This window comes from Nestor notabilis, unplaced genomic scaffold (genome assembly GCF_000696875.1).
Source record: "Nestor notabilis isolate BGI_N333 unplaced genomic scaffold, ASM69687v1 scaffold13724, whole genome shotgun sequence".
NCBI classification, from domain to species: domain Eukaryota; kingdom Metazoa; phylum Chordata; class Aves; order Psittaciformes; family Psittacidae; genus Nestor; species Nestor notabilis.
In genome coordinates this window covers 27,712-42,885 of record NW_009924355.1, presented here as the reverse complement: position 1 = coordinate 42,885, position 15,174 = coordinate 27,712, and the positions used below count along the sequence as shown (strand labels likewise).

General features: G+C 39.0%; 1 protein-coding gene across 1 annotated transcript in view; it reads right to left on the bottom strand.

Annotated features, from left to right (window-relative positions):
• LOC104404201 (alpha-mannosidase 2-like) overlaps positions 1-15,174 on the bottom strand; it is a gene marked incomplete at its 5' end in the record, with an annotated part of 44,619 nt that overhangs the window by 10,466 nt on the left and 18,979 nt on the right. The window contains 1 exon segment of the mRNA XM_010012575.1: positions 9,847-9,980. Within this exon segment, the coding sequence (XP_010010877.1) occupies positions 9,847-9,980 (134 nt within the window).

The window sequence follows — 15,174 nt, the reverse complement described above, 5'->3', positions numbered from 1 at the left end:
AAAAGTAAAGTGAATAATAATTCTAGTTTTGAGGAAAAACAGATGAATCACACTCCAGTATACCTTAAGTTAAAAATTTGCAACAAGTTTTAACAATGGCCTTGTCTATAAAAGGGGCCCTTATACTGGAAATAAGCTATTTTATTGATAAATAGAAGATGGAACAGATTGAGAAAAGACTCAAAGGGTTTTCTGGCATGAGTTTAAATTGAGGAAACAAGGTCCTTAATTACAGGGGAAAAACACTAATTAGTCTCTTCAAAAATCATTTAGTAATTGAATGGAAGGAAGAAATGGAAAATACTGTAGAGAAGAAAGTAAAGCTGAAGCAGTTTATAACTGGAGTTCAACTGAGCTAACAGGGAAACAACTAACTCTTCAGTACAGACAAGTAATCTAAACTTTCCCATACAAAAGTAAAGAAACTGAGGCAGAAAGAATATATAATATCCCAAATCTTGACTATTTACTCCTCCGCTACACTCTGTTATGGACTACCCTTGTCAGGAAAGAAATTTAATTGTAACTCCAAAACCCCACCGCATCCAAACTGTCTGATCAAACATGCTGAAATGTGGATGCCGACTTGGTGTCTCAGTGAATTCAAACAAAATCTGGAAACAGACAGAATTCTGGGCCTGCTAAATCAAGGGATGCAGATAAAAACACTCTGATACTAAACCTAGACTATTCCTGGAAGCAAAAAGTCTTTCACTCCCTTTCATGTGGTGTGGGGAAAAAATTTTTACCAATTCCTCTGTCACAGGTTCAGAAAACCAACTGGCAGCACTCTTAAAAGAAGGTTTCTGGACTGGAAAATCTAACCTGCAGAGTGAAAAAAACCTCTTCAGAGCACTGGTAGTTCCAAAACATAGGGAGACTATATTATTAAATATCTCTCAATCATAATCTAGCAACTGACAGCAAGCAAGATGATCAGCCAAAGAATCTTAAACTTCCCAAAGACAAACATGGAAAGAAAAAAATTTTCTTTAAGTACAACACAAAGATTGATAATTTATCTGCATGTTTGATGAGATCCTGCTTCTACATGAGAACAGCAGACAACATCACTGACTATGCGAATATTCAATTTTATAACATATAACAAAAATAGGTCGCAGGTACGGACAGATCCCTTAGAGTTAAAATTACATACATTCTCCCCCAACTGTAAATATCTTGAATCCTTAACTATGTAGAATGGTCCCCACTTGAGGAAGGAATTATCTGTAAGCAAGAAGAAAGTGAGAAAATTGCACAATATTCTTGCACACACATTGCCCTGAAGCTCCCAACTTGGACAAGATTTTATTTGGGGCTGATACTAGTCAAATTCATGTAACTGACATCAGGCAGTAAATGGTTTCAGCTTAGTTGCAGGCTTTACATACAAGACTGCCTGGCTGTTACCTCAGAAAGTGAAAGTCAGACGCGCTTGCTTTAAATTCATCCAAAGTTGCACATTGTAAGACAAAAAGACTAATCAAAGTCTAACAAGTTCTGAAAGTCCTCAAGATATGGATGTATCATTCCCTTTCTTGTGAGGTCAATGTTTGGAGCTAGATTTTTGTGTGCCTGTAAACACTCTCAGTGCTTTTGAGGAGGAAAGTAAAGATCTTAGATAATGGAGTTTACACCCATAATGCAACAAATAGCAATTAGTCACTGATGAAAATTGGATTAATTATTTTTCAGTGTCCTATAGTGCAATGCTGATGTAACTATGTGCCAAAGAAAACACTGATCATCACTTCAAGCAGCTTTCAAACTGGCTAGTGGTCACAGAGGGAATTTCGTATGGGCGTCAAATAAGGTGATAGGAAGATCATCTCTGAGCAATGGGAGTCAGAAGACCTAAGACCTCAGAGATGCACAAGCATCTTTGGCAGAACAATTTTCAAATTATCTCTATAAAAAACACCAGGTCCTCTACAATGAATTAAGACTCTTAGTGAGACCTGGCTAAATTGCAACCAGAAATAACAGCCACAAATATGAGCGCTTAACAGGAAGCTATCCTGAAATCTTACAAAGACTGTAAACAAGAAAACCGATGCCAGATTATTTTCTGCTATACTGGAGCACTGGACTTTCCTGAAATCCTGGGGGGGGGGGGGAAATCCTGCAAAATACAAGGATTGGATCTGAATTGTTCATATATATATTTCTGTTAACACTGAAATATTCATCAGTTAAGTTACGTTTTTTCACATCAAAGCATAAATTTTTTTGGCAGTATGTTTCAAGTTCTTCATTGAGAACCATGATCTGGAATGCTTAGGGTTTTTGACAGTGACCAGTAAAAGAGGAATGAACTGAGCTGACAAAAACTGGTATTATCTCTTCACTTTAGGGAATGGAAAATTTTCTACCAATTCACTGGGAGGCTGTTACACAGAAAATGCATTTCTGTTACACTGGGTGAAGAAGGTCCCTGAAGGCTGATTATAGAAGAAATGAAAATTCTGAGGCATTGTAAAATACCCACAAAGCTGTGAGTTAGTTCAGAGTGACTAAAATCACCACAGAGTTTCTGTACTGCCTGTGGATTCCTGGCTGGCACTGAGGCTACAAGTGAGGAAAACTGGGACTGCTATGGATAATCAAATCCAGGTAAATTTGGACCCACAAAAGGAATTCTTCCCAGTCTGACAGAGCCAAATTTGACAGTCTCCAAACCAGGGGTCTACTCTTATCACACATCAATAAATGGGAGCATGCTGTGGTTCTGCTCCTCCAAGATCAGGCAGGAGACAGGCAAAGTATGTATTCCCAATAGGCACATACACACACTCAAACAGCCAGCCACATAAGTGAGCCAAAAGCAGCACCTTTACTAGCACCCACATAAACAGAGCTCTTGGGTAACATGAGCAGAGCAGACAATCTGAACCTGACTGCATCCTTCTGCTGGTCAAGTCTGAAGTTTACTATTCAAAGACCCTCATTTTCTTTACTTATAAGTACACTCAACAACCACTGATCACTAAAAAATCGGAGTGGACTTCAAGTCTGCCTGACATCCAGGCATGGACATTAGGCCTCTTGCCATTCACCAGCGTCGACTTCACATCCTTCTAGGTGCTGATCTCCTACCTGACAGTCTGAAGTTTGCTAGGAGTTTACAAACACACAGAGAAAATACAGGGCTTGCCAGCAACTGGTAGCTGATTGCACTGGTCCCTCATGGTCTGTCTCTCTCTCTAATAGCTGATACACAGACCTCTTACTCTGCTTGCTTCCTAGTCTTACCTGAAGATGGCTATTGGCTCACATATTTAGAAAAAGGTTGTATACTCACACAGAATAGTAAGAATACAGGATAGGCTGTGGAGGTCAAGCACTGGACTTGATGTAGACCCTTTTAAGCCCCATTTACCCCAATTTTTCCCTGCTTACTCGTCAGTACTTCTTTTTGCCCTCGTATGTCCCATAACATGCCATAACAAGCCTCTTGTTTAAAAAATATTTAAAAAATAAGGCCAAGATTTTCTCCCTCCTCCAAATCCTGTATGTCCTGGATCTCTTTAAGCAATAATGCCCTTAGTCTTCATAAAGTGATTTCTGCTGAGACGCCTTCTTTCTTTCATGGTCTCAGGAGCAGCCTGTCAGTTAAGTGTGCTCCATTCCTCCCTGGTTAGGTTCCTTCACTTCATCCACCTATCAGTGTTCCTTCGATGGCTCTCAGGTCCTTGTGTTTAACTTAGCTAGTCTTTAATCACATGCAACGATAGCAATTGTGTAGAGATCATTTGCAGAACAGTTGCTCACTGTCTACAGAAGAGTGCAGATGGCAAAGTAACTAGTTAGTCACTGTGACCATAAGCACACCACCATAATTAGCAAGGTTGTCAAATATGCAGCCATCACTACAGTTGGATGAAAGGGATCATAAATGCAGATAGACAGCATTAAGTGCTTTTTTCAACAATAAAATTAATTTATACTTTAGTTATAGCATCTCCCACTAATTTTACTTCTTATCTTCTAGTTCTCCTTAGAGTGTTTATATTAGTCAATGTGATGCAGGAGGAAGGAAGAGGAACAGAATGCCTAAATAAATAACCCACGCTAGAGTTGTGGAAGGGACATGATACTAGATTTTTCCTGTTGACTGAGAAGAGCTTATCCTTTTCCCAAAGATGACAGAATACAGTGATAAGAAATTTTCTGAAGTTCTGCCTTGATGAGGAAGCAGGTCACAAAATTGATAATAAAGACAGAAACAACACAATGATATTTGCCTCCTCCTAATTTTTTGCTTCCAGAGAGGCTACCTGCATTGGAAGTCACATGAAGTTCTTGCTGCCAATGGAAACTCCTTGTTTCATGATTATCCCTTAAGAGTTATTTCACTGGAGACTACTATAAGCCCCTGGAATTGCAGCCTTTCTCCATCCTTTAAGATGGATTCTGCCCTACTGCCAGAGCCTGCAGCAGGAACAAGCAGGCCTTCCTCGAAGTGGTAATGACCTCAAACTGCACCAGCTCAGATGAGCTCAGAAAAACATCTTAGCGAGGTCTACCCTCCTTTGGTGAATTATATAGGCTAGAAGTTGAGAGACTAAGCTTGAATATTATGCATACTACTCAAGTAAAATACTTTCCTTCTAAACAGAGCTGGCAGACAGATACTCACAAATGAAGACAATTTAAAACAATCAAAGCAATGTGATTCACTGTAGAGATGTATATATATAAAAAAAACAAACAAAAAACCCAAACAACAAAAACAAACAAACAAAAAAAAAACAAACAAAAAAACCCCCACCCAAAAAACCTGAAAAAAGTCCCCACAAAATAGACACAGCTATAAGTCCAGAAATGAGAGGAAGGCAATCCTCTGTACTCCCTACTTTGCCATAAGCCAGCTGCAATGAGTGGCTGCTGTATGGTGAAAGCATTCACTCCCTACAGCTTTGGGCAGTATCACATGCTTGGAGACAACTCTGTCTTTATTTAGAACCTTTCTGCAACACACCTTTGTCACAAAGGCAAGAAAAAATAATATTTGAAAGAAATTAAGCTGTAAGGTGCCCTGGCATAAAAATGAGGATAGTGTTGGCCTGAAAGCAGACAGTGTTTGTAGATAAGTAAGAGATAGAAACACTGCTCTTGAGAAGCAGACACAAACTTCCAGAATAAGAAATAGAGTATCATCTATATAGTAGTATCAGTAATTAAATTTAGATCTAGTATTTTAGGGAAACCTGTAAAGAGCTAAGACATACCTGAATCTCTCTTCAAATGAAGCCAGTGCACCTCCCTTACTAAATGTATGTAGCAAGGATCTGAGGAAGATGCACTGGGTTCTGTGTGACAGAAAAAGAGGAAAATACCCCCCTCTTATCTTTTTTTCTTCTGTGCCCTCCAGAAGGCCAAAACTTTGAAGTTCAAGCTTTTGTACATATTTGATGAGTTCACTACGGTAGTCATAACTAAAACTGGTATTAGAATATCTGAGGTTGTCATGCATGGTCTTGAAAATGCTTCTGAATGGTAGTAGTTAAGCCAATGTTGAGTTTCTGCATTTCTGAAACATCAATTGTGCTTGTTAAGGTGTGGTTACACGTAGCATAGCAACGCACTGTATAGTATACAGCTACTATGTGAAACATATACTTGCATTACAAATATGCACACCAACTGGTAAACGCAACTCACCAAGCATGTGTTTTCAAAATTTGGATACTGATGATATTTCTTTTTATATTTAATAACAAAAAAAGTAGATGGAAGTGGTAGAAGAAAAGGAATTTGATTATCTGACTGTGGTAGAAGAAAAGGAATTTGATTATCTGAATCTGTGATTCTATTAACTCCCTGTATCATTCTAAACAATCTCTAAACAATCTCTCCCAAACCATGGTAGGTATTTGAGCCATTGAATCCTGGCTCTCTGATTGACAGTAGGCTAAAATCCATTTAAATAAATTGAGCAAGTCAAGGCAAATTATGAAATAGGAATCTGAAGAAGAAAGTGTGCCTGACATGGCATCTTTTCTCCAGCTATGTTATTGATGAAATAAACATATTACCACACCCTATAAATCCCATTTCATTCATATTATTATACTAATATAACACATTAAGGGCTGGAAAGTAAAAAGGTATCAATCCTTATTTTTAACAAAAGTTATAATAACTGTAAACATAAAAAAAAATATATAAAGAAACATGTAGTCTTTTGACACACAATTACTTGTAACCATACTCAGTTTCATTCTCAGTTAAATAATAATCCTTTAAACTTAAAAATAAAATCAATTCAGTTCAGAGAAGAAAAAGATGCATATAGAAATTGTATCAAAACAAGGTAACAACATCATAAGAATCATAGAATAGATAGGGTTGGAAAGGACCTTAAGATCATCTAGTTCCAACCCCCCTGCCATGAGCAGGGTCACCACACACTAAACTATGTCGCTCAAGGCTCTGTCCAACCTGGCCTTGAACACCACCAGGGTTGGAGCATTCACAACTTCCTTCGGCAATCTACTCCAGTGCCTCACCACCCTCACTGTGAAGAACTTCTTCCTTGTATCTAATCTAAACTTCCCCTGTGTAAGTTTGAAGCCATTACCCCTTGTCCTACCACTACAGTCCCTAACGAAGAGTCCCTCCCCAGCATCCTTGTAGGCCCCCTTCAGATACTGGAAGGCGGCTATGAGGTCTCCACGCAGTCTTCTCTTCTTCAGGCTGAACAGCCCAAACTTTCAACGGAAATCTCAGGGACACAGCTGTCAATAAATCAAATGAGTACACAGTAAAGTGATTTGTCCAGCTCTTATTACATACACAGCTTATCTAATGAACAATATGGTCATTCTGAATATGCTTTTTGTGGTATCCAATACAGGCTACTTGATTACACTAGTGATTTTTTAAGGATTCTACCTGTCCACAGGACATCCATGTGGTTTGACTCTGCTATTGAAACATACTGTTCAGTGTGGGAAGAAAAGTACTTCAGAGATGTAAATTAAAAGAAACATTTGGCTGATATTGTATAGCCAAAAAACTCCACAGTAATTACACCAAAGCAATGCACATTTAATTATTTTTTTAAGAACTGCACATCCTATACTTCACCCAGGCTCCTTTTACGGGAAGTTTCCCAACAGCAGAAAACATCCTGTTCTTCAGAACTGTTTGAGAAAAGATAGAATGGAATATTTTGGAATACACAAAAGGTTGTACTGGCAAAGATGCCACCAAGTGATCAACATTCTCTGCTCCCGTTCCCTGGTTCTTCAAGTCAATAACAAAATGGGGCCTGACAATAAAATTAGGGTCAGTGTATGAGTCACACTGCAGTTGATTACGTGTATAAACTGCATATGATTTCTTCATAATTTTTCTGACATGGCTATTTTTAAACAACAAGTAAAAATGCACTAAAAAGTACAGTTGCACGTTGACAGAACAGAAAAGGGACTACTACCCTTCCTCACTTCAAAACAACTGAAACAGTCACATGAATCAGAAAATGCTACTGATGTTCAGATAAATTCTGAAAACCAAAAATGTTAGGAAACTGTCAGCAAAGGGCAATTCCAGCTGTAACACCAAAAATATAATGTTTTCTTAAAATATGTTACTTGGCTCATGGAGGTTGTGCACACTGTATCGTTTGGTCCAACAGCACGTCTTTTTCATCTTTTTGGCTGTCCCCATTCCGGCATACCTTTGATCCTCTTCCTTTCGAGTCCCTACAGAACTGTGTAAGAACTAACTACCCTTAAAGGCTTACTCTGCTGTTATTTAAAACCATTGTAAGCTCAGCAGGCAGGGTCGGGGGAAGGAAGGTAGATGCTGGATCACAGGTACCCAAAATGCCTCAAAGATTTCTGATCATAGCAGGTAACTGTCCCTTCTCCCTTGAAAGATTTTTAGTAACTTGCACAGAAGCTTTCAAAAATGTAGGAAAGGACAAAGATTTTAATAAGAAAAGGGAGATACATTGTTACTCTATGGAGCTGAGGTTTGACTAGTATCTCAAACAGACTGGTAAACATATGCAAAGACACATGTAAATATTTCACGAACTAGATAATCCCAGAGTTGTTTATGATGCCTTTGTTGTAACTGAGGAAACCTCAAACTACTTTCCAAAGGAGTGCTTCGGTTTCAAGCAGCAGTACCATTCTGAAATTAAACTTATGACCAACCCCACTTAACCAGGCATTGTGCTAGTTTGCAGAAGAGTCTCAGTGTGCATGCACTAGTTTTCTTTTATACCTAAGTAACCAAGAAGCTCCCCTGGAGGTACACACGAAACGTGCTCTAACCCTTCACATCTCCATTACAGTCTGAAGAGATGACAAATCCTTTGGATGTTTTTTTAAGTCTGCTCTGACCAAAAAGTAGACCTCCTTTGAGCAGCAACTGGACTAGAAGACTTCCAGAGATACATTTTAGTGAGTTATTTTATGGTTCTCTGGAAAATACCAAAACTTCACACAGTGTCAATGCAAGCACCATGGCACTAATTGATTTGATCTGCTCCTGTTGTTTTAAAATTATTTGCTAATTTAAGCACAAATTTCTGTGTCCAATAATTCTTACTTACCAGTTTCACATTCAAATTTAACACAATACAATTTACCCTGGCTAATAAAGTAGTATACATCTCTCTGAAGGTTTCTTCTTGCAAAGGTAGATTAACCCGTGCAATGCTTGTTGTCAAAACTAGACTGCTGCAGTACTCAAGTTTGCTTCTTTCAAGTTAGCTCAGATATTTGCACACTACACTGATAAATGCAGTTAATATGCTGCCTGTGTTGTACACGATGAGGAACTAGAAAATCATAGTGACATGTACAACCTGAAAAAAACACTGTCAACCTTTAAGTAGTGGAAATTAGCTTTAAACTTGGTATTATCATCCTCTCACAGTGGTTAATGATATCCATTATAAACCAGAATTAATCCAATTTATCTGAATATTCATTAGCAGCTCAGGATACATCCTCTCATCTTTAGCCTTGTGATGATTTTAACATATACTCAGTGCTGTCAATATGATTCTACTGCCTCAGTATGAAGATGTACTTCTTACTTTGTCCTCAAAAATGATAGAGAGAAAATGTAAAGAACTGATAGAAAACTAAAGAGTTATTCATAAGACTAATACAAAAAAAGGTGAACTAAGATCTGTGCATGTAAAAAAAAAAAAATCCCGTTCCAGCAAAATGGTCTCCGCTTTCCCAGAATCAGAATGAAATTAAAAGGTTTATATGTCTAACTATTTCCACTTAAATCTTATTTCCTAAGAAAACTGTATTTATAAAGATGTTTTCTCTTTCTACCCATTCATCCGAAATAATTTGTCAACCTTTTTCCAGATTCAGTTGATATTGTTAAGAAGCAAAAGTCTTGCTAATTAGCAATTTTCTCAATACGAAAAAAGAAAAAAAAAATAAAAATGAAAGAACAGTACACACTACCCCAACAACAGTGCAACAGTACCCCAGTCGTGTTGAAGTACAAGTGGGAAAGCAGACACTGCAGGTATTTGTGTGAAGTGTAGAATCATATAGGGTTGGAAGAGATCCCCAAAGACCATTTGGTCCAACCCCCCTGCAATGAGCAGGGACATCTTTGACTAGATCAGGCTGCCCAGAATGTCTCCAGGGATGGTGCATCCACCACCTCTCTGGGTAACCTGTTGTGAAAGATGAAGTCTTCACAATAAGAATATGCAAGTTAACAAGATTCTCTTGCAAGCTATGTTTCCTTAGTCCTACTGATCATAGAATAATGTCTTCACTGAGTTACTGCTGCTGCAACAGAAATGTTTAAAACTTAATTAGCCAGAAAAATCCAGACAATGAATTTTACCACATCTGTTCCATGTCTTCTTTCCAGCAGAAGTCGGAAGGCATTAGCTGTAATCTTGTTATCTTGGACACCTTGTCCAAGGCCACGGTTGTCATCCTGCATAAGTCGACGATCCATGATCACTTCTAACTGACCTGAAAAAGGAATACAAGGATTACACTGATAAATAGAATATGTAAAGCCTGTATTAAATATAACAAAAATACCCTGAAATATAACTTAAAGAATCACAATTTTTGTCTTGCATTTGGAACAGTAATAGCAGATCAATATTGTTAGGACTGATTATGAAAACAGTTAATAACTTTGGGCTTTGGCTGTTGATATTCTTCCAAAAAAGTTTTTACAAGCCTTTCAGCAGAAGGTCCTGCAAATTTTTATCAAGAGTCTAAATAGAAGTTTACCATGAAAAGTTACTACAATTAACTAGTATCTGTAACAAGAATACTTGGCACATCAAGCATCAAAGAGGAGAATCAATTCAAATAGCTGCAGCTGTATGGACCTTCTGTAGAGGAACTATCATCATCTTAGGCTCCATTAAAGAGTGCCCAGATAAATTTTTTTCCTTTTTTGTTTTTGTTTCACAGTTGGAGGCAGAAAGAATTGTAGAACATTAGAACCATGGAACAGTAGGTTGAAAGGGATCTCAAGGATCATATGGTCCAACCTTTCTTGGTAGAGCATGACCTAGATGTGCCAGCACCCTATTCAGCTGAATCTTAAAAGTGTCCATTGTTGGGGAATCCACCATTTCCTGGGAGAGATTATTCCAGTGGCTGATTGTTCTCATCGTGAAAAATTTGACTCGTGTCCAGTTGAAATCTCCCTAGGGGTATCTTGTGCCCATTACCCCTTGTCTTTTCCATGTGATTCCTTGTAAAAAGGGAGTCTCCATCTTCTTTGTAGCCACCCTTAAAATATTTGACCATGGTGATAAGGTGTCCCCTGAGCCTTCTTTTCTGCAGGCTGAACAAACTCAGTTCTCTCAACCTTTCCTCATACAGCTTCCCAGACTTCTGACCATGTTTGTGGCCCTCCTCTGGACCTTTTCCAGACTGTCCACATCTTTTTTGTATAGCAGGGACCAAAACTGAACACAGTATTCCAGATGTGGCCTGTCAAGTGCTGAGTAGAGTGGGATAGTGACAGTTTTGTCTCTGCTGGTGATGATTTCGTTGATGTAACCCAGCACCCTGTTGGCTTTCTTTGCCACAGCTGCACACTGATCACTCCTATTGTGCTGGTTGTCTACCAACACGCACAGGTCCCTTTCCACAGAGCTGCATCCCAGCCTGTGCTGCACTCTTGGATTGGGTTTGCCCACGTGCATGATCTTGTCCTTTTTGAACTTCATAAGGTTCTTGGTTAGCCCACTCTTTCACCTGATCCAGGTCATCCTGCAGGGTGGCTCTCCCTTCCAAAATATCCATTTCTCCACTCGCTTTGATATCATGAGCAAACTTGGTCATGCTACATTTGATCTCACCATGCAGAACACTTATGAAGACATTGAACAGCATTGAGCCCAGTATCAATCCCCAGGGGACCTCATTGGTGACAGGTCACCAGCTGGAAAAGGAAATGTTCAGCACCACCCTCAGGGTGCAGCTGGTCACCAGCACTGACTACTTGTCTAGAGCTTCTCCAGGAGGAGGCTGTGGTAAAGTGTACCAAAAGCCTTGGAGAAATCCAGGCAGATAATGTCCACAACTCAACCTGCATCAACCGAGCAGGTTACTTTGTCCTAGAATATGACCAGGCTTGTCAAATGCAACTTACCCACAGCGAATCTGTGCTGGCTTTTCCCAATCACGTGCTTCATTTGACTTCTGACAGCCATTAGGACAATTCACTCCATAATTTTTGCAAGGACTGTTGTAAGACTGATGGGCCTATAACTTCCTGGATCCTCCTTTGAGCCCTTTTTGTAGATGGGGGCGACATTTGCCTTCTTCCAGTCTTATGGAATGTCCCCCAATCTCTGTGACTTCCCAAAGATCACAGACCGCAGCCTCACAAGGATGTCAGCCAGCTCTCTTAACACCCTCATTGGATATTGTGGACAGAGCAAAACCATGTAGGCAATATAGCATATGAATACTTACAGTCACTCCTTGTAAGAGTATTTTCACTTGTGGGAGTATGAAAGTACCTTGCACCAGGTGAACACCAAGTATGAAGTTCTTAGTTTATACTGAACTGTAGAATTGCCATTCAGAATAGCTCTTTAAGCATGACATTAAATCATAAATAGCCTTATGGAAGATGACATTTGTATCTTTTCAAGTTTGTATCTCCAGAAGGAAATCAGTTCAGGGCATGTAATTAATGCTGTTACAGTTTTTGCACACTGAATCTTCAAACAACTGTACTTGTTTCCTAAATGAAACTGGCAGACTGAAGTACTTGTTTCCTAAATACAAAATGTACAATTTAAGCTACCAGATAAGGCTGCTTAGTAAGCTGGTCTTCTTCATTGTTCTACAAATACATTTATGCTTCTTCATTGTTCTACAAATACTTATCCAATTTTCCTAAATACTTGTTCTTCCCGTCCCTCAAGTAAAATCAGATTTTGTGTATCCAGGATAGAAGTCAGCTGGAAATGAATAAGAAACAAACCAGCATTTTGAATTAAGGTATAAGGCTTGGACTCTGCCTCAAACTGATGGTCTTGTGAACTGCTGTACGAACATGGGTTGACAGGCAGGTATGATAAATCCAAAACCACAGTAAGAAGGATTTACCTATGACAAAATTTTGTCAAAGTTTTCAAACAGAACTTAGAAGATTTAAATAAAAAAACTACTTAACTGCATTTCCAGCACTCCTGAATAAGCTAAGATAATGAAGACTGACAAAATAAAGCTTTATGATTCTTAAGGGGATTGTGATCAGCAAATATAAACTAATCAGTGCTGCTAAAGTCAAAGATAAAAAAAAAAAAACCAAATAAACAAAAAAATTTCAAAAGAAGGCCAAACAAAAAGATTGTTTTAAAGAAATTTCTGGTTTTAAAATGGTGTAATTTATTGCATTAGGATTCGGGATGTAAGTAATCCCTTCTACCCTATTAATTATAGATCAGACTGCAGGGAAGTCCAACTCTAAATGACAGCGGTGAATCCCATCTATCTGGAGGCCTTCCCTGGGGCATAGAGGATAATCCAACAAATAGGAAATCAGAGCAGAACTGGATGGAATTTACAAAATGGAGAATGTTCAGCATCTAACATTAAAAAATGATTTTACATCCAATCTCATAAATGGGAAGAGAGAAAGCAGGAAGTAGAAATAAATTTGTGGCATATGTATTTTACGGTTTTGATCAAGTCTCTCAGAAGCTGATGTTGAGGACTGATAACAGTACAGTGAGAAATCCTACTCCATACTGCTGAGATAATCTGATAGCATGCGAGTAAGTAACTGCTTCATAGTAAGGAACCTGTCTCTAATCCAAGAAAGATTAGAAACAACCATCTGTTCATACAAATCTTAGACGGTGGGTTATGCCTTGAGTCACACAGTCTCAGACACAGAGACACACAGTTACTGAAAGCAGTTTGCTAAATTGCAATGTTTTTTAATTTTATTCCAGGATCTCTTTGAGATCCTGGAGGGCCTTCAAAGGAAGTGTCATGAACCATATGACTTTCAGTAGCTACAGAACCTTCAGCTTCATTTGTGTTCTCTTTTAAGGAGTCCAACACGCCCTCAGAACAAAGGTAGTAAACAGTCATTTCATAAGATATTACCTAATGATAACAAGTCAGATGAATACATTCTCTTCCTTTTTTTTTTTTTTTTAGTGGAGGAGGAGTAAATAGTTGATGTTGCTAACTAATCGTTAACCTTGCACGACCGAGTTTGCCGAAGAGTGACATAGTTAAGAAATTGATGCCATGACCAGGTATGGGATACATCTTTTCCTTTTTTATTTAACTGGAGTAGGGAAAAAGCCTCTAATGCCCTCTGACTGAGCTGAAATGAATGCTCACAGAAAGCCAGTATCTTCCTAATATTTAACTGCAGTATGTCAAATAGTGCTAGCCTTAGCTTCTGTAACATGAAGACAGAGATTGGAGGTCTCGTGGACTTAGACCAAAGAACGGTGTGGATTGGAAAGAACCTTAAGATCATCTAGTTCCAAACCCCCTGCAATGGGCAGGGAGGCCTCAACCTAGACCATGTTGCCTAATGCTCTGTCCAACTTGGCCTTGAACACTGCCAGGGATGGAGCATTTATCACTTCTTTGGGCAACCTATTCCAGTGCCTCACCACCCTCACTGTAAAGAACTTCTTCCTTATATCTAACCTGAACTTCCCCTGTTTAAGGTTTGAATCTGATACCCCTTGTCCTATCACTATAGTCCCTGATGAAGAGTCCTTCTCCAGCATCCTTACAGGCCCCCTTCAGATACTGGAAGGCTGCTATGAGGTCTCCACGCAGCTTCTCTTCTCCAGGTTGAACAGCCCCAACTTTCTCAGCCTGTCCTTGTATGGGATGTGCCCCAGCACCCTTATCATCCTCATCGCCTCCTCTGGACTTGCTCCAGCAGCTCCATGTCCTTCTTATGTTGAGGACACCAGAACTGCACACAGCACTCAAAGTGGGGGCTCACAAAAGCAGAGCAGAGGGGCAGGATCACCTCCTTCGACCTGCTGGTTGCACTTCCTTTGATGTAGCCCAGGATACGGTTGGCTTTGTGGGCTGTGAACGCACACTAGATGTTGCATTATTCTGTGATGAAGAGACTAGGACTGTTAATGAACAAATACAGACACTACTACAAGGTAAGAGAGCACACTAATTTAGTTTCCAGTACCCAACAAGAGCCTACAAACATTTGGGGATGCCAAGGTCATTCAGAAGATCAGGCCAAAGGGAATTTGAATTCTCCCAGCGGAAGGCAAGAAAAAAAAATGTGGTTTGGGTCTTGTATTAGGTGGTGGTGGAACAAAAGCCTGATATTTCCAAAATGGCTGCATTAAAGCATTGGTCTAAAGGCCAGTGTTAACTCTTTGCCTTAAAATGAATTAGACTTGCTAATACTTCCATCAATCTAGTGCAGTATTCACCTTTGCTGGAATAAACACTAATATGATATTTTTCTGTAAAGAAACTGGGAAGTATATTTTGGCATAGTTTCTAATAGGCTTTTTTCCTCCGAAGTATTAATTTCATTGTTTTTCAAAACCATACAAATTTAAACTCACAATATATTACAGCAAGGAATTATACATCTTAAATTATGAATTGCATACCTTATTTTCCCACTACTTGTTAGCTTTGTTTGAATGCTCCTTCATACTGGTAGCACATA